The 22,713-nt window shown below is 47.9% G+C and overlaps 1 protein-coding gene across 2 annotated transcripts in view; it reads right to left on the bottom strand.

Annotated features, from left to right (window-relative positions):
• TTLL11 (tubulin tyrosine ligase like 11) overlaps positions 1 to 22,713 on the bottom strand; it is a 228,934-nt gene that overhangs the window by 15,995 nt on the left and 190,226 nt on the right. For both annotated transcript variants that reach the window (XM_027614537.2, XM_027614538.2), the window contains one exon: positions 20,596 to 20,702. In XM_027614537.2, the coding sequence (XP_027470338.1) occupies positions 20,596 to 20,702 (107 nt within the window). The remainder of the gene's footprint in view (positions 1 to 20,595; positions 20,703 to 22,713) is intronic.

Below are 22,713 nucleotides of genomic sequence, written 5' to 3'. Positions count from 1 at the left end.
CTCCAGAAGCATTGGGAGGGATGGTGGCTTCTGAATGTTTAAAAAATGGTAGTGACAAAAGTCACTTATCAGGGGCACCCTGCCCACTGGGATTCACACTGTGCGTTCTCCCTGCACACTCCTATAATCTCACGGCAACCCTGAGCCGTCCCGCCACCTGCCCAAGGTCACGCTGTTGGTCAGTGGCCATGTGGAGGTTCCCACCACTGCTCTGCCCTGCCTCTCCCCAAACCGGATGGAAACCTCCAGAAGGCACGTCCTTTCAGGGAAGAAAGAGAGAGCCGCCTCACACCCACAGTCTCCCCCCGCCACACACACACACAGCTCGAGCACAGAATGGCACACGCCCAGTCATTGTATTTACACATTACAGTGGCGACAAGTCACCATCACCTTTCTCTTTGTCTGGATGGAAAAATTAATAAGTGTCAGGAATGAAGCATAAATAGACCCTGCAGGAAAATCATTATCACCAAGAGCCCGTGACACCCAAATAACAAACATAACCAAAGTCGAAAGCAGCTCCTTCATCATTTCGTTAGGCACAGGTCACACTGCTGGGCAGCGCAGAGTGGCCCAAGGTCCCGTTCCGTCCCAGCCAGCGTCACCCGACTCCACCACAACAGACACAAGCTCCTGAGTCACTGGCGGGGAAGTTGGGCTACGGGACCTGTCACCGCTTCCTGCAACCCCTTCGAGCGATCCCAGACATTTCTCGTGGGATTAATGGCTCCAGCAGAACCTTCTGAGGCCCAACACTCATTCCTCAGCAAGTGGTCAAAACCTCTGGCTTGGAAAGGATTTCAGAGGTCACGCAATCCAGGCCCTTACAGGACGACAGTAACATTCAAAATAGTAAGAAGTGGTATGAGTAGTGCTTAGTGTGTACCAGGGGCTGCAGCGAGCTCTTCAGGGGCACCTCTCATTTCATCCTCAAAACAAAATCTGGGTGGTAGATGCATTTATAACCCTTGCGCCGCCCACCAGTGTTTAATGACAGAGCAAAACTGCTTTTGTCTTGGGTTCTGTTAGTCGGGCGCCGTGGGCTTCTGGGGTGCACAGAGGTAGGACATTCAGGCAGAGTCCCACAGCCTGGAGGTGGTGGGGACTCAGACCCGGGCTCTGTGAATCTGGCCTCATCAGCCTTACTTTGAGAGGCGGGGTGGGGCCGGGGCGCAAGTTACACAGAAGCCCAACTATTGCTAGTACTTTCTATCTGCCTGGAGTTCCCCTGTGAGATTCCAAGCCATGGTTGCCCTCCCTGGCGTGGCTAACAGTGGGCATCTGGCCCCCACTTGGTCTTCTCTGGAGGTGGGGTGCGCATCACCTCCCCAGAAGACCCTTCTCACCCTGTGCTCTCTGCTCTCTGCCTCCCAGCTGAAATGTGCCAAGCCCCCACCGGTCTCCCCTTTCATAAAGCAAATCTAACTCTTCGTCCCCGAGGCAGTCTGGCTCTAGAGGGTGTGTTTGCCGGCAGCAAGGGCGATTCAAGTCCACAAGACCCTGGCTGACACCCAGCAGGTGGATACGGAGGTATGCAAGCCCTCCTCTGTCGGAGCGAAGGGGAAAGTGTGTGCATGTGTGTGCGTGTGCATGTGTGTGTGTGTGTGTGTGCGTGCGTGCCGGGCAGTGGGTAGGGTCAGAATGCAGGGGAAGCCGCAGAGAATTGCGGGAGAGGCAGGAAAGGCTGCAGAACGCCTGCAGGAGGAGAGGTGGGTGGTCTGGAGGCCATGCCTGGTGCCCCCCCAGCTCAGCAGTCTCTTCCCTTCTCAGGAACCGTGCCCATCGGCCATCAAACTCACTGGGTTCTGGCACTGTTTAAAGGCTGCCTTATCATTTCCTCTCCCCTTTCTAGCTCTGCTCCCAGATCAGCTGAACTGCTCACAGGGATGCTGTGTCCGCCCCTCAGGGTGGGCTTCCATCCCCTCCCCCTCTACCAGAACTGCTCCTGCCAAAAGACTGGGCCCCTTCCCTTTCCCTTCCCAGCTCCCTCTGCGGCATCTGTCAGTGGGGAAGCCTCCCTCCTTAAAGTGCGTTCTCCCTACTTCTCTGATGCCCCCACTTTCTGGCTTTGCTCTGTATCTTCCTGGCAACTCCCGGCTCAGGGGCTCCAGTGTTCTGCTGGCTCTTCTCTGGTTCGTGGGGTGTGGGGTCCTGCAGGGCTCTCTGCCTGGGCCCAGGGCTCTCTCTTGCCGTCATTCATTCCCTAGGCTTTAAATATCTGCCAGGAATCAATGCTCCTATGGCTAGCTCCAGGCCAGACTGCTTTTCTGCCACCAGGATATCCCATCGGCATCTCAAAGAGCCCGTTAGAAATGGGTCTGCTGGCCTTCCCTCTCCATCCTGCTTGCCTTAAATAGAACCCATTTCAATAAATACTATCTCCACCCACCTCACTGCTCAAACCAGAACTCGGAGAGCCATTTTTGACACTCCTCTCCCACAGCCCCCACCCCATCGCCAACCACCCCCACCAAGGCCATGGCTCCCCTGGACTCCCAGCGACCTCCTCACTGGTCTGCCTGTTTCTAGCACTGCCCCTTCCAACACAGCCTCCAGAATGACCTTTCAGAAACACATGTTCTGCAGTCACCTCCCCAACAGCATTCAAAGCAACATCTGCTTCCTTAACCTGCAAGATCCAGCCCCATCCACTTCTGCAGCCACCCCATCCCCGTGGGCCAGAGCCCCCTCTCTGCCTGTGTGCCCCCCACCCCCCACTGCCAGCTTTCGTTCCCTAGAACCTGCTGCACACTCTCCCACCTCGGGGCTTTTGTCACTACCCGTTCCCTCTGCTGGAACATTCTTTCCCTCAGTTTTCACCCCCCTTAGCACTTAGACCTCAGGTATAATGCTCTTACGGACCGATCTCCCCAAACCACCTCCTTAATATAAATTAGGTCTCCTCTGCTAGTCTCCTTGAAACTTATTTTATCTCACAGAGCTCATCACATGTAAATACAGGTTTATTTCTGTGTTTCTATGTTTAAGCTCTGCCTGCTTCTGCTACCAGCCTGGCAGGGGCATGAGACCCGGGTGTCCTACAGGCCACAGCACACGCGGTCACTAACATTAGTAGACTAACGGAATGAAATATATAGACATGACGCATGGCACAAAGTAGGTGTTTGGTGAACGTTGATTCTCTCCTGCTCCCCCACTGCTTGGGTCACCGACAGCATGCCACAAGCACCCACACAGGCCTATGTTCAAATTCAGGGTCTGTCTTTTATGTGCTGCCAGGTGACCTTGGCTCATTCCCTTCACTTCCGGGAGCCTCAGCTTCTACCTACCCTGCCCAGCTTTTGTGGGGTTTCAATGGGCGAATACAGATGTAAGGGGCCGGGGCTGTGCCAGGCACATGAGGACACCTCAACATCTGAGCTTCTTTGTTTCTTGTCTCTAGGTGATCAGAGGGGCCAAGCCTGGCAAGTGAACCGTCTGATGCCCAGGAGGTCAGTCTCAGACTCTCCATGCATTGTAGTTGTTTCCAAAAACTGGGCAGTCTGGGGGGGAGACAGGCCACCCTAACTCACCCACTGAAGGCAGCCCCCTTCCCTGTGCCCCACGTTTGCCCTCCAGTTAACTGGCTGCACCTTTGGGAATTTACAGAAGACCAGAGTCTGCAGCCTTGGGAGTGGGGATGCCCACTCACCAAGAGGATGGAGCCTGGTCCTCAAGGAGAGACCCCTCTGAGGATTTCCTAGGAGCCAGCCTGTCACTGGGAAAGGGGATGGGAGGCAGATCGGTGTCAAAAACAAGATCGAGAAGTGGGTTTCAGCTCGACTCACATTAAGAATGTCACTCTAGAGCACAAATGAGAGAGAAGAGAAATGCTCTTTTATGCGGGAGTTTATTTTTATCACTTTGTCAGAGAGAAATTGCAGCCCCGAGGGCACTGGTGCTGCACAGAATTACCCAAAACATTAACATGCAAATTGCCTTCTTTAGAGAAGGTAATTTTATTAGTGCACGAAACGTTTCCTTCACTGTATTCACGCTCAGGAGAACTGCTGTCTGGGGGCCAGTTGGGGCCACCACAAATGGAGGATTAGGGGGAGTCCTGAACTTGGTTGGGGTTCTACTACCTGCTATACTTGGGATCACACCTACAGTGTTATAGCTGGTTACCGTGGGTGCACCCAGTGTAGACGGCAAGGGACTTGCTCGAGATCATTCAGCATGAGTGGCAGAAGAGGCAGAGCTGAGGTCACATGTCCTGTGTCTAGGTAACCGGGTGAGCGACAGGGAGTCATGAGGGTCTGGGAAGTGGCCGCTCTGAGAATAAGGAGCAATGACATGCTATCCATCTATTCGTTCTTTCATTTATTCACTCACGTACTCATCCTTTCAATAAACTTTCACTGTGCTAAGCCCTGGGTCCTAGATGTGAATCAAGCATGGGTTCAGCATCCACTGGGGCAGGTGGAGAGGGATACAGACATCTGCAAACACCATCAAGCAAGGGGAGGCCTTCTGGAGGGCTGTGCCAAGAATGGACAGAGCACAGGACTGAGCAGGACTGGCTGGCAGGGAAGCAGGGAGAGGGGCCTGGAGGCTCCGCAAAGGAGGGTCTCACATGTAGGCATCATCCAGACAGTCAAGGAAGGGAAGGGTATTGCAAGCGGGGAGACAAGCAGGAGCAGAGGCACGAATGGAAGCATGTTGGTCTGTCTCAGAGTAGCCCGTGCAGCTGCTGCTCGGGGTCTGTGGAAGAGGAGTGGAGCTGGGATGAGGGGCTGGGGTTGCAGGGGATGGCAAGGAGGCTGGCCAGGCCCATCTCAAAGGCTGAAGGGCTCAGATTTTCTCCTCAGGCGGCCAGCAGACCCCGAAGGGCAGGTTCAGAACAGAACCGCGTTCCCCTGAGACTTCGGGAGCGAGAGGGCTTCCTAAGGCCTGGAGTGCCAGAATGACAGAAGGTTGTATGAGGCTGTGCTTACATAAGGCTTCCTCCTCCCTTCACAGACGTGATCAGTGGGGAAGTGTGGGCAGAGACACCCACATGCTACCAAGAAGAAAGCACCTCAGTCATGTAAGGTCTTGCGGAACAGTTCAGGTGCACACCCTTTCCCACCCTGCGTTGGCTGGGAGGGGGAGGTGGGGGTGCGGCGCGAGGAACTGCTCCCCCTGGCCCAGGAGCTGTCTTTTAGGGAAGCTGAAGGGAAGATGTGGCTATTTCAAGTAAGCAGAGAGCAACCGTGGAGATTCTGAATGGGCATGCTCTATCTCGGGCTTTCTCGACCTTGATACTTTCCAGATTTGGTGCTAAAAAATTCTTTGTTGTGGGGGAATCTGTTATATGTATTACAGAATGTTAAGAAGCATCCTTGGCCTCTACCCACTAGATGCCAATAGCAACTTCCCTTCTTCCCTAGTTGTGATAACCAAAAACGTCTCCAGACATGACCAAATGCCCTCAGGGGCATGGGGGGAGGTACAAAGTCAACCCTCCCATTGAGAACCACTGGTCTACCTAAACCTCAGGGTAGACTTACTGAAGGCTGACACACCTGACCACCAGAAGTCCCAAATCTCCCAGTGAGATGCAGGGCAGCCCACGGGCATGATGTCTGCCTTTTCCCCTCCCCCATGTGGCAAAGGATGGGGTGGAGTGTAGGTTTCATCACGTGCCGTGTATTGGCTATCTCAAAAATAAATGTGTAACTTAATTCCTAGAAAGATCTAGGAAAAAGAGCAAGGTAGTGAGGTAGAAAGCCAGTGGATGGCAGGTGGTTCTCCCATTAACTTACCAGGGTCTCAGAGTCCCTAGGATTCAGGGTCTCACCTGTGAAGCAAAGGCGTTGGAATAGGTGATCTCTCAGGAGTTTCTGGTTTTAAACACTATGATTCTATGGCAGTAAACACACATTGGAGGATGCTACCGGTGAATACTGAGGTTGGCCCCATGTGAGAGATGGTGGACTCTGGGCTGGATAAGGCTCTGCCTTGGCTAACTTGGCCATTTTTTTGGCTACAGACAAAGACTGGTCAGGTGGATCATGAGACTCTCATTTCACTCTCAGGTTAAATGACCAAGCCCAGATTTCACCAAGAATTCCATGGAAAATCTCGGAAAAGGCCTATATAGCAAACATTTCTGGAATGCTTGGGATTGGTAGTTTCTCAAACACCATTAGAATTAGAAGACAAAGAATTTTGGCTCTGCCACCCATTAGCTGGGTGACCCTGGGCACATTACTTAACCTCTCTGAGCCTCAGGTTTCTTCTCTGTAACCTGGAGTAGAAAGATTAACTCTCCAGATTGATGTGAAAGTGTAAAATGCATATGAAAGACTTCCAGCTTCAGCACTGACATATAAAGAGCTTGGAAGTCATCACTCCCATCCTCACAACAAGAAAACAGATGAGCAAACTGAAAACCAATGACTTTCCTTATATCTGTTAGAGAATTGAGGTCACAGGGCAAAGTGCTATCCCGAACACTGGACAGACATAGGAAAACAGAGAATGATAGTCAAGGTCAGCTTACTAGGAGCAGTCGCTGCTGGAGCCAGTAACCGGTAGGAATGCTTCATTGGTGATTGAGGAATTGTTGGAGGCTGAGTATGGGGCCCTGTCTGAAGGGTCCTCCACTTCTGTGGGTTTTACCCTCAGAGCCCCACTGGGTTCTCAAGGTGGTGATTGGAGAAAAATCCCACATGCTTCAGGCACAGGGTGTGTGTGGGGAAGTAACCTTTTTGAAACATACTCTAAGTGTTCTCCATAACACAAGACTTCCCTCAAAGGAGACTAGATTACCAGAAGCTTATCTGACTTGAGGGAAGGGCAGTGAGACAACTCTAGCCGGTTTGGCCTTCCTCTCTCACATAAGGGTAGGGAAAAAAGGCCTAAGAAACACTTCTGAATGTCATAGTCCGGGGACTCAAGCCCACTAAGAAAGTGAGATTTAATCACAAGATTAGCAAAGGCTGTCTCTCCCCAGCACCTTACCACCATGTCAAAAGGGCTCCAATGTAACAACAGTGGATAACAATCGGACAGCTCCTCTGGTCAAGAAGGTCAAGGACCACAGGGGGAGAAAATAAAACAAAGGAAACCGAAGCCTCTGACACCTATAGCCACAGAAAACATTAAATAGAGCCCAGCTCCTAGCTGGGTTAATATAAAGCTTCACACTGAAAGCCTGACTACCTCAGTTCCTACTACCTGATCTACCACGTCTGGCTTTCAACAAATAATTACGAGACCTGCTAAAAGACAAGAAAAAAGAGATGTGTCTGTAGAGACAAAGCAAGCATCACAAGTAGACCCAGCTATGACACAATGTTAGAATCATGCAATGGAGAATTAAAAATAATGATGGTTAACATGTTAAGGGCTCTAATGGAGGAAGTAGACAACACTCTAGAACAGATGGGTAATGTAAGGAGAGAGATGGAAACCCTAAGAAAGAATTTAAAAAATGTTAGAAATAAAAAACACCATAACAGAAATGAAGAATGCCCCCAATGGACACATCTGTAGACCAGACATAGCCAAGGAAAGAATCAATGAGCCTGAAGACATGTCAATCGAAATGTCACAAACTAAAATGCAAAGAGAAAGAATGAAGAAAAGGAGAATGTCCAGGAACGGTGTCTTTGATGACAGAGAAGAAATGGATATGTTTCTTGAAACATAAAACCTACCAGGACTAAATCATGATGAAACAGAATTTCTGAGCAGACCAAGTACTCGTAAGGAGATTGAATCAGTCATCAACATCCTCCCAACAAACAAAACTCTAGGGCCAGATGGCTTTACTGGTGAATTCTACCAAACATGTAAAGAATTTGTACCAATAATTGTTTTAAATGTGAATGGTTTAAATATGTCAATTAAAAGACAGAGATTGTTAGAGTAGATAAAAAACAAAACCCAACTCTATAATGTTTACAAGAAACCCCCTTTGAACATAAAGACATAGATAAAAAGTGAAGGGATAGAGAAAGATATGTCACTAACCAAAGAAAGTTGGAGCAGGTAAATTAATTTCAGATAAAGCAGGCTGCAGAACAAAGAAAATTATCAGGGAAAAAGGTGGGCATTACATGATGATAAAGGGGTCAATTCTCCAAGAAGTCATAATGATCCTTAAAATGTATGTAGCTAAAAACAGAGTGTCAAAATATGTGAGGTAAAACAGATAGAATTGCAAGGGAAAATAGATAAATCTACTATTAAATTGGAGATTTTAACACCTCTCTCTCAGTAATTGACAGATCCAGCAGGCAGAAAATTGGTAAGGATATAGTTGGATTGAACAGCACCATCAATCAACTGGATCTAATTGACATGTAAAAAATACTTCATCTTACAAGAGTAGAATACACATTCTTTTCAGTTCACACGGAACATTCACCAAAGTAGACTACATTCTGGCCCATAAAACACCTTGACGAATATAAAAGAATAGAAATCATGCAAAGTATGCTCTCAGACCACAATGGCATTAAACTGAAGATTAGTAACAGAAAGATAGCTGGAAAGTCCCTAAATATTTGAAGATAAACTAGCACATGTCTAAACAACATATGGTTCAAAAAGGAAGTATCAAGAGAAATTTTAAAATATTTTGAACTAAATGAAAATGAAAATAGAACTTACTGAATTCTGTAGGATGCAGTGAAAGCAGTGTTTAGAGGGAAATTTATAGTGTTGAATGCATATATTAGAGAAGATGAAAGATCTAGAATCAATCATCTAAGCTTCCACCTTAGGAAACTAGAAAAAGAAGAGCAAGTTAAACCCAAAGTAAGCAGATGAGAAGGAATAATAAAAATTAGAGCACAAATCAATGAAATTAAAACAGGAAATTAATAGAGAAAATCGATTAAACCGAAATTTAGTTCTGTGAAAAGATCAATGAAATTGATAAACCTCTAGCCAGGCTAACCAAGAAAAAAAGGAATAGATTACTAGACTACTCATTGGTAATTAACAATTACTAATATCAGAAATGAAAGAGGGATAATCACTACTGATCCAATGGACATTAAAAGGATAATAAAGGAGGGGCGCCCAGGTAGCTCAGTCAGTTAAGTGTCCAGCTCTTGATTTCAGCTCAGGTCAGGATCTCAGGGTTGTAAGATTGAACCCTGTGTTGGGCTCTGTGTGTGCTGCACTGGGTGTGGAGCCTGCTTAAAATTCTCTTTCTCTCTCTCTCCCTCCCTCTCTAAAAAAAAAAAAAAAAAAAAAAAGGATAATAAAGGAATATTATTAATAACTCTCTGCCTACAAATTTGGTAACTTAGATGAAGTGGACCAGTTCACCAATTCCTTGAGAGACACAATCTACCATAACTCACACAAAGAGAAACAGATAATCTAAATAGGATTAAATCTATTAAAGAAATTGAATCAATAATTAATAACCTTTCAAAAAAGAAAGCAGTAGGCCCTAATGGTTTCACTGAATTCTACCAAACATTTAAGAAAGAAATTATACCAATTCTCTATAATCTCTTCCAGAATATAAAAGCAGAGGGAACATGTCCTAACTCATTTTATGAGACCAGCATTAACCTGATAACAGATAATGGCATTATTAGAAAGGAAAACTATAGAACAATAGTTCTCATGAACATGGATGCAAAAATCCTCAACAAAATTTAATAATGTATAAAAAGAATTGCACACCATTACCAACAGGATTTATTCCAGGTATGCAAGGCTGCTTCAATACTCAATAATCAATTAATGTAATCTATTACATCAATAAACTAAAGAAGAAAAATCATATGATCATATTGATAGATGCAGGGAAAACATTTGACAAAATCAAATACCCATTAATGTTAAAAAAACACAACACCCTCTAAACAAATTTTGTTCACTTGATAAAGAATATCGATTAAAAAAAAAAAACCCACAGCTAACATCATACTTAATGGAGAGAAACTAGATGCTTTTCCCCTAAGATTGAGAACAAGGCAAGGATGTTCCCTCTCACCACTCCCTTTCAGCATTGTACTGGGAGTCTTGGTTAATACAGTAAGACAAGAAAAGAAAAAGTATATAAAGTCAACACATTCCAAATTGAAATCCCAACAAGTTATTTTGTGGATATCTAAGTGAATCTAAAATTTATATGGGGGGGGGGCACCTGGGTGGCTCATTTGGTTAAGTGTCCCACTCTTGATTTGGGCTCAGGTCATATCTCATGGTCCTGGAATCAAGTCGAGTTAGGCTCCCCGCTCAGTGGAGAGTCTGCTTCTCCCTCGCCCTCTGCCCCTAACCGCACCCCACCCCCCGGCTCATGCTTTCTCTCTCTCTCAAATAAATAAATAAAATCTTGAATAAAAAACAACAACATGGTATTAGCAAAAGAACATACAAATTGATCAATGGAACAGAATAGAGAGTCCAGAAATAGACTCACACAAATGTAATCAACTAATCTTTGACAAAGGAGCAATGGCCATTCAACGGAAAAAAAAAACTAGTCATTTCAACAAATGGTGCTGGAATATTTGGACATCCATATCCACCCCCTCCAAAAAAATCCTGACACAGACTTTATACCTTTCACAAAAATTAACTCAAAATAAATCATAGACCTAAATGTAAAATACACAACTATAAAACTTCTAGAAGATAACATAGGAGAAAATCTAGGGGGCCTTGGATTTGGTTATGCATTTTGAGATACAACACCAAAAGCAAGATCCATGAAAGCAAAAAAAAAAAAATACAAAAAAAAAACCACGACGTTAGGCTTTAATAAAATTAAGAACGGCTCTGTGAAAACACTGTTATGAAAATGAAAAGATAAGCCACATGCTGGGAGAAAACCCTTCCAAAAGACATATTTGATAAAGGACTTGTATCTAAAATATACAAAGAACTCTTAAAACTCAACAATATGGAAGAAAGCAACCCAATGGCCCAATTAAAATACAGGCAAATAATCCGGTCAAGAAATGGGCAGAAGACACAAACAGACATTTTTCCAAAGAAGACATCCGAATGGCCAACAGACACATGAAAAAGTGCTCAACATCGCTCGGCATCAGGGAAATCCAAATCAAAACCTCAATGAGATATCACCTCACACCCGTCAGAATGGCTAAAATGAACAAGTCAGGAAAAGACAGATGTTGGCAGGGATGCAGAGAAAGGGGAACCCTCCTACACTGTTGGTGGGAATGCAAGCTGGTGCAACCCCTCTGGAAAACAGTATGGAGGTTCCTCAAACAGTTGAAATTAGAGCTACCCTACGATCCAGCAATTGCACTACTGGGTATTTACCCCAAAGATACAAATGTAGGGATCCGGAGGGGTACGTGTACCCCAATGTTTATAGCAGCAATGTCCACCATAGCCAAACTGTGGAAAGAGCCAAGACGTCCATTGACAGATGAATGGATAAAGAAGATGTGGTATATATACACAATGGAATATTATGCAGCCATCAAAAAACCCGAAATCTTGCCATTTGCAGCAACGTGGATGGAACTAGAGGGTATTATACTAAGTGAAATAAGTCAATCAGAGAAAGACATGTATCATATGACCTCACTGATATGAGGAATTCTTAATCTCAGGAAACAAACTGAGGGTTGCTGGAGTGGTGGGGGGTGGGAGGGATGGGGTGGCTGGGTGATAGACATTGGGGAGGGTATGTGCTGTGGTGAGCGCTGTGAATTGTGCAAGACTGTTGAATCACAGACCTGTACCTCTGAAACAAATATTACATTATATGTTTTTAAAAAAAAAGATAGTAGGAAGGGAAAAAAGGAAGGGGGGGAAATCGGAGGGGGAGATGAACCATGAGAGACTATGGACTCTGAGAAACAAACAGGGTTCTAGAGGGGAGGGGGATGGGGGGATGGGTTAGCCTGGTGATGGGTATTAAGGAGGGCACGTACTGCATGGAGCACTGGGTGTTATACACAAACAATGAATCATGGAACACTACATCAAAAATGTAGTTTTTGTAATGTAATGGTTGTTTTGTAACATAATGATGTAATGTATGGTGATTAACATAACATAATAAAATTAAATTAAATTAAAAAAAATAAAATACAGGAAAAGATCTGAATGGACATCTCACCAAAGAAGATATATAGATAGCAAATAAGCAAATGGAAAGACACTCAATATCTTATGTCTTTAGGGGAATGCAAATGAAAACAATGAAATACCACTACCCTCCTATTACAATGGCGAAATCCAAAACCTGACAATACTAAATGCTAACAAAGAAGTCTCATTCATTGCTGGTGGAAACGTGAAAGGGTACAGCCACTTTGAAAGACAGTTTGGCAGTTTCTTACAAAGCTAAACATGGTCTTACTATATGAGTGAGCAATCACATTCCTAGGTATTTGCCCAACTGTGTTGAAAACGTATGTCCACATAAAGCCTGCACACAAATGTTTATAATAGCTTTATTCGTAATTGCCAAAATTTGGAAGCAACCAAGATATTCTTCAATAGGTGAATGGATTGACAAGCTGTGGTATAACCATTCAGTGGACTATTACTCAGAAATATAAAGAACTGAGCAATCGAGTCACAAAAAGACACGGAAGTCCCTTAAATGCATATTGCTAAGTGAAAGAAGCCAGTCTGAAAAGGCAGCCATGGTATAATTCCAACCATGTGACATTCAGGAAAAGGCAAAGCTATGGAGACAGTAAAAAGTTTGCCAGGGGTTCAGGGTGAGGGAGGATGAATAGATGGGGCACCGGGGATTTTTAGGGCAGTGAGAATATTCTGTATGGTCCTATAATGTTGGGGAAATTACATTATGCACTTGTCAAAACACATAGAATGCACAACACAGCATCAACTTTAATGTAAACTATGGACTTTAATAATATATTAATATTTATTTGCTAACAAATATACAGTCATACAAAATATTATAGTGGACAATGTCGGGGGATATATGGGAATTTTCAGTACTATCTGCTCAATTTTTCTGTAAATTTTTCGTACTAGCTGGGCACCACTGGAGGTGGCCCCTAACCCGGCTAGTCTTCATTTCCTCAACTCTAAGCAGCAGGGCTGTGGGGAGCTTCCCTACCATATTTGTGACAGTAAAGTATATGTGAACATTTATAGGACTCTCCCCTGGCAGGAGGGGGAGCAGATGGGGGATGCCTGGGGGAGGAGTCCCCTAGATGTGTCTGTCATGGCCAACGTCTCCCTGAGCTAAGACTAGGGACCAAACACAGCTCTGCCCAACACTTAGGGATGCCTTGGTCCCTGAATCAGGTTCTTGGGCCTGGGGACATTTGGGGATCGGCAGGCTCCTTCCATCTGCACGTGGTTGTGACTGTTGTCACTTCCCAGGCAGCACAAGGTGGAGGCTCAGGACAGGGTTCCTGCTCTGCCCCCCGAATCCCTCTTTACCCAAGCTTCAGTTTCCTCCTCCAAGAATGGGTTCATGGGACTACGACCCAGCTCACCAGGAGTCTGAGCGTTCAGTGAACAAGTGAACTGGGAGAGTCCTTTGTAATCTGCAAAGTGCACACGAACATCAGGAACCAGGACAGTGCTTCAAACCAACCAACCAACCAGCCAACCCACCCACCCACCAATAAACCAACAAGGGCTGTTTGAATCAGGCATGTACTTCCTCACTTAAGTCCTTACAACAACCCAAGGTAGATGTCATCAGCCCCGTTTTAAAGGAAACTGAGGCTCCCAGAGCTGAAGTGCCCCCTCAAAGAGCTGCCAGCTGGGGGCGGGGGGGGCGGGGTGCCGGGATTGGACTGTAGTCCACGTGACTCGGCTGCTCCCACTTTCCCGACAACCTCCGTCCTGCTACGGCTGTGCCTGCAAGATCCACAGTGGTAAGCACCAGGCACAAGTAAGGGCGGGGGGGCTGCATACAATGTCATTCCGCTTTTCCCTTTTTGTGACTTTTGGGTGTAGGGGGGTCAGGCCAGCTAAATGGACAGAGATCCTGTTCCCTTCACCCTGGAGGTGACAACGGAGAGGATGGTGAACAGGTGCCCACGACACAGCGGCTCCTGGCGCCCCTCACGAAGGGGAGAAGTGATTCCAGAACACGCAGCCTACGAGGTGGCAGGCCCTCGAGCGTCAGTCGGAGGGCGAGGGTGAGCTGGTATTACTGTCGGCTCACTTGCCTTTATTAAGGATAATTCAGAGGCCGACTATTTTGTAAGCGTGTAGGGCACACGTCCAGAGAAGCCCATCTGACTTCGAGATAATTTCAAGGCTGAAGAATGTTGCTTGTGCCAGACATGTCGCAAGAGGCGCTGCATGAAACCTGCCGAGTTATCGGCGGCCTCCCATATCTCAGAGGGAGGGGGCCGTCCATGTATATGTATAAGTGAGGCTTTGCTAAACATTCCAAGTAAAAATACTTTTAAATATTTCAGTACATCGTTAACCAAATACATTTTAGTTGGGGCTCATTCCAGCTGATGAAAGTATAGGAGGCAGATGATTTGCATAAGTCGACTGAGGAAATTTGGTGAGAGACAGTCATAAGACTCATACACCCACAGGCGCCGTGGATCGTCAGGGTCTGATCCTAGCTCACTTGACACGTTTGCAGAGCACCTACTCTGTGCCGGGCACAGCACTCGGCTTCACAGAAGTTAGTCTAGCTTAAGGGGCAGATGTCACACTCACTCCACAGCATTTAATTGGCTGGTCCTGGAGCGCCGGGCATGAGCAGGTGCAGGGAAGCATTTCCTGAGAGAGGGGTGCAGCAAGAGCCCCACATGCAATTGCAGCAGCGGCAGCCCCTTCCAGAGCCGTGCCTATGGCAGCCCCAGCTCTGAGCACCTCGTGTGCTCTATCTCACTTCGTCCAGGGCACTGTTTTTATGAGCTGGTCACCATTATTATCTCCACTTTGCAGAGGATGGACATGAGGCTCCGAGGGAGTTATGTAACTTGCAGAGGTGACACCGCTAGCAAGTTACGGAGCCCGGATTCGGGTTCGAGGCCAGGTTTGCTGGATCCCAGAGCCTGTGGCTTTGGTTATACTGCCAGTCAAACTAAGGCAGTCCCAGGAAGGGGGCCCATGTAGCTCAGGTATTTGTCAGGCAGCAGAAGAAATGCAGGATGTATCAGGCATTAATGGATGCCACTCGTAGATTTCCCTCTGCAAGCAAGGTGTGTGTACGTGTGCTTGCTTGAATGGGTGGACGGGGGTGGTGGGAAAGACTCTTCAATCCATGTTTTCTTGCTTTGCAATCAAGTTTCCATTGATTACTGGGAGGGACTCCAGATGTCCGTTGTGTGTTAGATGGACAAGATGTCCAGGTGCTGGGCTCAAATGTTCCCTTGCCAGCGAAATGTTTGCCTCTCATAGATGATGCAGTAATACTACCTTTTATTGCCTAATCTTGATGCTGTCCTCGTCTCTAGCACAGAGAAGTGAAATTTCCACTCTGGGAAGAGTTGAGAGCAAAGTCTCAATGATAAGAAGGCGCTCGTGAGTGCAATTTACATGAAATGACTGCATCTTCACTGACAAATTTGTTCCTTCATTTGATTCTGGGCAACAACAGGGCTACCAGACCTCAGTTTTGCTGAGAAGACCCACATTTAGATTTCTGTTCTGCTAGAAATTCTGGAATTGCAAATTGAAATCTTTATGTATGTATGTATGTATGTATTTATTTTAGTGCCGATTACACTGGCCGGCCCGGGAGAGTGAGATTGCATTTTACTAAATTCCATCAAGCTCCTAAGTAGTCGTTGACATTCCAACAGAGAGGAAGCACAAGACTATCTAGGGACTGATGAGCACAGGATCCAGATGAGGGTTCTGTGGGTGGAAAGAGGCGGGGAATGGGCTGGTGTTGGGGGAGAGCCACGTGCTGGATGTGGGTTATTGTTAAGTCCTAGCTTTTGTTTTGGGTGGTGAGTCCTGGATGCTTATTACATTATTAAAAATTACTAATTTAAAAAGCTGACTAAATAAAAGCAGGTTATGCATGGACCTAGGATAGAAGGCTCTCATGAACCAAGGATTATGGTTAATCCAATTCTATGCACTTGAGCTCCGGGAAAAAAAAACCAAAACATCGAAAACAAGGCTGTTTAAAAGGATGGTCTGAGTGGCGCCTGGGTGGCTCAGTCGTTAAGCATCTGCCTTCGGCTCAGGTCATGATCTCACGGTCCGGACAGCCTGCTTCTCCCTCTCCCACTCCCCCTGCTGTGTTCCCTCTCTCGCTGTGTCTCTCTCTGTCAAATAAATAAAATCTTAATAAATAAATAAATAAATAAATAAATAAATAAATAAATAAATAAATAAATAAAAGGATGGTCTGAGATTTAGATTTCATGATGTGCATTCTTTTTTTTTAAATACTGGTTTTGATTTTTTCTTTCTCACTAATCTTTCTGAACACCATTTTTCTTCTTCCATTTCAATAGTAGGGTCTCCCCATGCAGGTTACATAAAGGGTTCATTAAGGTCTCAGATATCAGGAATTGGGTTAACCCCTTTGGTGGGTGCCGAAGTCTCACGAGGGCAAGAAGGGCGGTCTGGGCTCGCTTCCAGAAAGAAGACCTTGCCCGAGCAGTTGGACACAGCTGGTGCTGGGTGTGGGGTGATGCTCTTAGCCAAACGGGCTGGTGTTTTCTGCCAGATGTTACGGAGAGAGAAGGGAGACTCTGTTGGTGAGACCAGCTCTACTATAAGTCATGGCTCTCACACTCAGAACACCCTATTTTGGGGAGGCAGGACAGTTTTTTATTGCTATTTGTCTGCTCATCAAACATTCACTGGGCACTGAGCATGACGCTGTCGCACGCTCTTGGCCCTGTGCTAGCCTTCAGCGGTACAGAACTCGTAGAGAGTGCCTTTTCTGGGTTGCACACCATGCTAAGGCTTTGTATATGTTCTTTTTCTTATCTTCACAGCACCCCCACTTTGTTGCTTCCCTGACTGGGGCTCTGGCCGCACCCTATGACAACTGTCAACTGCGTGTCCTTTTCATTTGTGTGGCGGGAGACACTGGGTGTAATGAAAAGGCAAAGGACTCTGAATGCAGACTGCCTTTGGTTCAAATCCCAGGGTCCCCACTGACATACTTGGCACACCTGTTTAAATTCACCTCTTGAAGCCTCGGGCTTCTCATCTGTCAAATGGGAGAAAAACTCTTATCTCACAGGGCTATGTGGGATAATTCATAATAAGCATTTTGTCTTTCTGTCATGTAGTAAATGTTCAGTAAATGGTCTCTATTACTTTTTTTCTCAAGAGTGGGATCTGTAGGGCACGTTCTGCGTGGAGCACTGGGTGTTTTGCACAAACAATGAATCGTGGAACACTACATCAAAAACTAATGATGTAATGTATGGTGATTAACATAACAATAAAAAAATTTAAAAGAAAAACAAACAAACAAAAAAGAGCGGGATCTGTAAATAATTTATATTCCCAGCAGCCCAACACCTGCTAACATGTTCATTGTCTGTTTGGTGAATGAGCGCCCTTTGAGAATGAGAACCCAGTTATACCACTCTTCTGACCCACTTTCTAGTCAGCCCCGCGGCAGCTCCAGGACAGGTGCAGCTGCCCCCTCCGACCTGGCTTCCACACCTCTGGCCAGGACTTAGTTGTAACGGAGGACAGGAGAATCCTTTGGCTCAGCACCATGGAGGGAAGGAAGGAGGACTCTCTGGTCTTTCTGCTGACACTTGCCCAAAGGTAGAACGACCACTCAACAACAAATGTCTTCTTGTGCTATTCCGGAGCTTCGAATGCTCCTAAGAATGTGGCTGACTTCAGAAGCTCCTTCTCCTCAAGAATCAGGGTGTCAGACCAGCCTTCTCCGGAAGCAAGGACTGGGCCCCAGCTTTGCCAGCAGCCAGACAGCAGTGACCCCTGAGACTGTGGGCACAGACAGGCTTCTCATCCCCGGCTGTAATGCCCAGTCCCCACTATCTGTACCCGCCCCCCCGCCCCCGAGGCTGTGATTTCCTTTCAGGAGCCACGGAAACAGGAGTTAAAGCTCTGAGGATGACGTCAGGGGAGACAGGAGCTCACGCCGGCAACTAACCTCCCACTCCAGTTCCATCTTCCCAGAGGCCCTGCGCTCTACGAGTTGACTTTTCACCTCCCTGCCTCACGAGCCCCGCCCCCTCCCCAGTCATTCAGATGAACACCACTGCTTGGGGGGGGCCCTGGATGGGGGACAGCATCCTGGGCCAGGAGGTAGGAGGCTTGACTTCAAATGGGGGCTCTGCTACTCACTGGCTGTGGGATTTTAGACAAGTCACTTGCTCTTGGAACCTCAGGATGCTCATCTGTAAAATGGGATACAATTACCCACCTTGGAGGTCTGGTGTGGGAACTGCAAGGAGATAATGCACATGGGAGGGAATCTCAAAATCACAGTCACTGCTAAGGATTCATTACCGAGGCATGGCAACAGGCCTGGGAGATCCCAGCCCCAGATTCGCCTGTCAGTAGATGCTAAAAATAAGTATTATTCTCATCTCTTTAGCTTGGTCAGCAGAACGGAGAGATCCTGGCAGACCCCAGAAAACCTCACCCGAGCCTGTGCTGTGGACAGCCCCTGTGGATTCCGCTTACAGAGAGCAATTTAAGAGGCAAACAAAACATGAAAAGCTATTCAGAATTAACAATGGGCCAGATGGTAATGCTAGTTTGAAGCAATAAAACATGATAAATAGCTTCCTGCTGCTACTCCTGATCAATTTCAATATTTAATAATTCCACTGCCACCCCCACCCCCTCTTCTGGCCCCCTCCACAGGATCCTGCGGTGACTCCCTGCGTTCAACTCACAGAGCAAACACTTCTTCACTTTCTGAAGGCGTCAGCAAAAAGCACCCCGCTCAACTGTCATGTGAGCGCTCTCCGTCCTCGGGATGATCATTAATCTGCCTGATTCTGAAGACGCTCCATCTCAAGCCTCTCCTGGTTGCCAGGGAAGGCTGTGAGGGCGCTCCACCCACCGAGACACGGTGGAACTCACCTTGTTGATTCAGTGCCTACTGGTATTCCCTGAGTTTTGCTTTTGAATTCAAGAAAGGAGAGCAGTAGGGAGCTTGGTGGTCATCCTACTCTGGGACCAACTGGTAGGATCAAGCAGCCCAGAAGGGAAACAGTGGGGGTGGGCCATGCCCACCACCTATGCTGTTGAGCCTCAGCCTCCTCTCTGCAATGGAGGCGATTCTACCTCCTTCCAGAATTCCGGCCAGGGCTGTGCACATGAAGCACCCGGCAGAGTGCTTACGCAAAGGACTCGCCCAACCACTGGCAGCCGGTAGCATCATTATTAAAAGGTGATGATCTCTGCGGTCAAAAGCTGTAGCCCATGGGATGTGGCAGGGAGCAACCCACGCTCACACAGACCCACCCCCGGAATTCTCCCCAAGCAGCGCCCACTAATAAGATGAGCTGCTTTGTACCGCCAGCAAGGGCTGCACCTTCCTATCCATGGACACGGAGACCGCCGAGCACCCCTGGCGGGCAGGGACTGTTGGCCCCATTTACGGAAGAGGAAGTAGAGACAGGAGGCAGAATGGTCTTCCAAGCTTACACGGGGAGAAAATGGCACAGTCAATTGTAATCTGGCTCTCCCAAAATCTGATTTCTTGTCCTTTCCGCCAAACCACAGGAGAAAGCTGCTCCCTGAGGTGCCCCCTCCGCCCGGCGTCCCTTTTGCATGGAGGCAGCCCAGGGGAGGGAAGCCTGGGTGCCTGGTCACCCGAGCTGCAACTTACCATCTGTGAAATGCAAACACTGATACTTAGTGCACTGGTTCATGGGGACATTTAATGAAGGACTATGCATGGAAGCACGGTGTAATTTTATGATGAGCTATACAAATGTCAGGTATGGTTATTATGCCTTTTTGGAAAAACACACTGTGTGAGGAAGAAGATCAGAAACACGGTCACCCCAAGGTGGATCCTTCTAACGGAATCCTTCACCCTCCCTTGATCTAGAGGATCAAGAGCAAACTCTTTTATGTGGATTCAAGGCCTCGATGGCTCTTGCAACCCCATCTCTGCCCCTTCTCCCTTCCCTTCCTGCTCCAGCCCCTCCAAGATTCTTGGGGTTATCTAAGCCTTCCACATGTGTCCGTATCTCGGCCAGATCACACCTGCCGGAGGGGTCCATGCTGCCCTGTTCACTGGCTGACCCCACTCACCCTTCTCCAAGAAGTCTTCCTTGGGTCTCCCTCGACAGGAGCTCCTCCGCTGGGCTCCCAATAACCCCTCAGCACCCCTCCCCAAGCCAGCGCTGGGCTCTCCTCTGCCTCCCTGCTCTACAGAGAGTGAGAGCCAAGTGCTACTCATTCCCATCTGTCCAGGGCCTGGCCCAGCACACACTAGTACAAGTGTGCTGAGAGATGAACACGTGAACGGCCTTAAGCAGAAACAAGAGATTCTAATGGTAGAACTCGAATTTGGGGGGGTGGGGCACAGCCTTGGTAGTGGAATTCAGGATAGTGCCCCTGGATTCAAATTCAGCTCAACCCTTCCAGCAATGTCTAGAGCTGACAGGATAACCTCCTCTTTCCCCAACCTTGACCCTGAACAAGAAGGAGCCAAAAGGGTGCCGCCCACCCATCTGGACTCCCACTAGACATGGTGGAGGCCAGGAATCAGGTACCTACCTGAGTCCCGCTGGTCCAGGGTCATGGAGTTCCACCTCCTTGTGATGTCAATATAGAGGATGTCCACAGCCGCCATGGACAAGCTGCTGCTGCTGAGCTTGCAGTTCCTGCCAAAGACGAGAGGGGACATATTACTGCTAGATGGAGCATGCCCTCTTCTGGTTTGCCTCCACGTCTTTGCCAGGGCTGGGTCCCCTGCCTGGAAGGCCCTCCCTTCCCATAGCTGGAACTAGTGATGGGCATACGGCAGGGGCAGTGGGAGAGAAGGCTGAAAATGTAAGTTAAGGTTAGATCATGGTGGGTTTCTGTCATTTGGTCAATTCTAAAGGGCTGTAAAGAGCAAGGACTTGAGCATGGCATGTCTCGTGTTGAATCTGGCACTGCCACTTCGAAGCTGATGGCCCTGGTGAATCCATGTCCCCTTCCTGAGCCTCAGGCTCCTCCCTTATAAAGCAGTCACTGTGTTTTGGCCTGTTCTAACACCTACCAATGGAGGTCTCTGCCTGCTCTGAGGGGGAAATGAGAATCCCATGTTTCAGAAATACACCCTATGCATGTCTTCACCTCCACATCCATTAGTCTCTAGGAGGAGAAAGAAAAGCTGGACCTGGGTGCTCTGCTCTCTTACCAGTGTCCGTCGGCTGACGATGGCACACTCAGGGGACCCCATGATGGGTCCCAACGGACCCAACCGATGTCACTGGTTGAGACAGAAATATTGCTGCTATCCAGAAGTGATTCCCCGCTGGAATGCTCACCAGATGAGTCCCTGGGCCCAAACCTACAGACAGGGGCTTGAGGCTTCCGCATTTCTCGCATCTAAATCTGTCCCCCGAGATTTCACATGGGCCCCGAACAGCCACCGTGAGCCCGAGACTCCCAGCGCAGATGAGCGCCCCTGGCCCACACCCCTTTGCATGGGCTGAGGCACACTGCTGCGGGACCCCTCCACGTTGACTTTGGGGGAGTCATCTGGAAATGGCAGGGGCGGGGACGGGCTGGCCTCAGAGTTTCAGAGGTTCCCCTGGTTTATTTCCTCCGGTGCAGAGAGGCCAAGATAACCAGGTTTTCAGCCCCACATCAGCTCCCTGTTTGAGCACAGAGGCGTGTTTGCAATCCTCCTCCTCCCCTCTTGGTTTTGTTTCATTTTGTTTCTTGTGTTTTTTTGTGTTTTTTGGGTCTGGAGATGTGGGGAGGCAGTCTGGCACACTGAAAAGAACGTGATTTGGGCATCAGACAGACTAGGATTGAAATGCTGGCTCTGCTGCTTTTTCTAGCTCTGCGGCTGTGAGCGTTTTCTCAAACCTTCAGTGCCTTTATTTGCTGATACCTAAGAAGAAGAGAAGAACACCCGCCCACGTGGCGGGGGTGAAGATGAGATGAGGCAGTGCATGCCAAGGACCCAGCATGGTGCCTGGCACCCAGGGGGCCCACAGTTGTCGGTTCTCCTCCCGATCTCTCGCCCCTTTCCCATTTCCTCTTCCAGAGCTAGAAAGTGGGAACTTCAGAGGCTGCTTGGGGCTGAACTTTCAGCAAGTGGCCCTGTCCATTCTGGAGAAATGGCGCTCGCCAGTCAGACTGTCTGGGTACGAGAGCCCGGGCTCTCTGTCCAGACTAAAGGTAGCCCTTGGCTTGTCCAGATGCACCACCTTCCTGAACAGGGTCGTGCTGGGAAGCAAGTCCCAACACAGGCTCGATTTGCCCTGGGAATCTTGAAGCTAGACCTCTGGGCCCGCTGTCTGTTTGGCTGAACTACATTCAATGCTGCTTTCAACTCTCCAAACGTGCCCTCATCCACTGCCCCAGCTAATGATAAAGTGGCTCTTTGATTTCCCATTTGTCATCAGCCCTTGTGTGAATAGCTCCCTTAGGAACCCGACAGGAGAGGGGTCGATAGGCAAGCAGGATTCGGGCACCCCGAAACCCCTCTCCAAACCCATGCACACCCCTGCCAGTGGTGGCTGGGAGTGTGCCCAGCGTGGTGCCCAGACGAGACTGGTGTTCTTTACATGCCAGTGCACCTGCTCGCTCCCTCCCTCCCTCTTCCTTCCTGTCTTCCCCACTGGTATTTCTCAGGCCATCAGTTCACATCCTGCTCCCTCCTGGGCTCCTGCTCCA

Source organism: Zalophus californianus, chromosome 13 (genome assembly GCF_009762305.2).
Source record: "Zalophus californianus isolate mZalCal1 chromosome 13, mZalCal1.pri.v2, whole genome shotgun sequence".
Taxonomy (NCBI): Eukaryota; Metazoa; Chordata; class Mammalia; order Carnivora; family Otariidae; genus Zalophus; species Zalophus californianus.
Note: the sequence above shows the minus strand (reverse complement) of the source record. Positions and strands in the feature narration are given on the sequence as shown.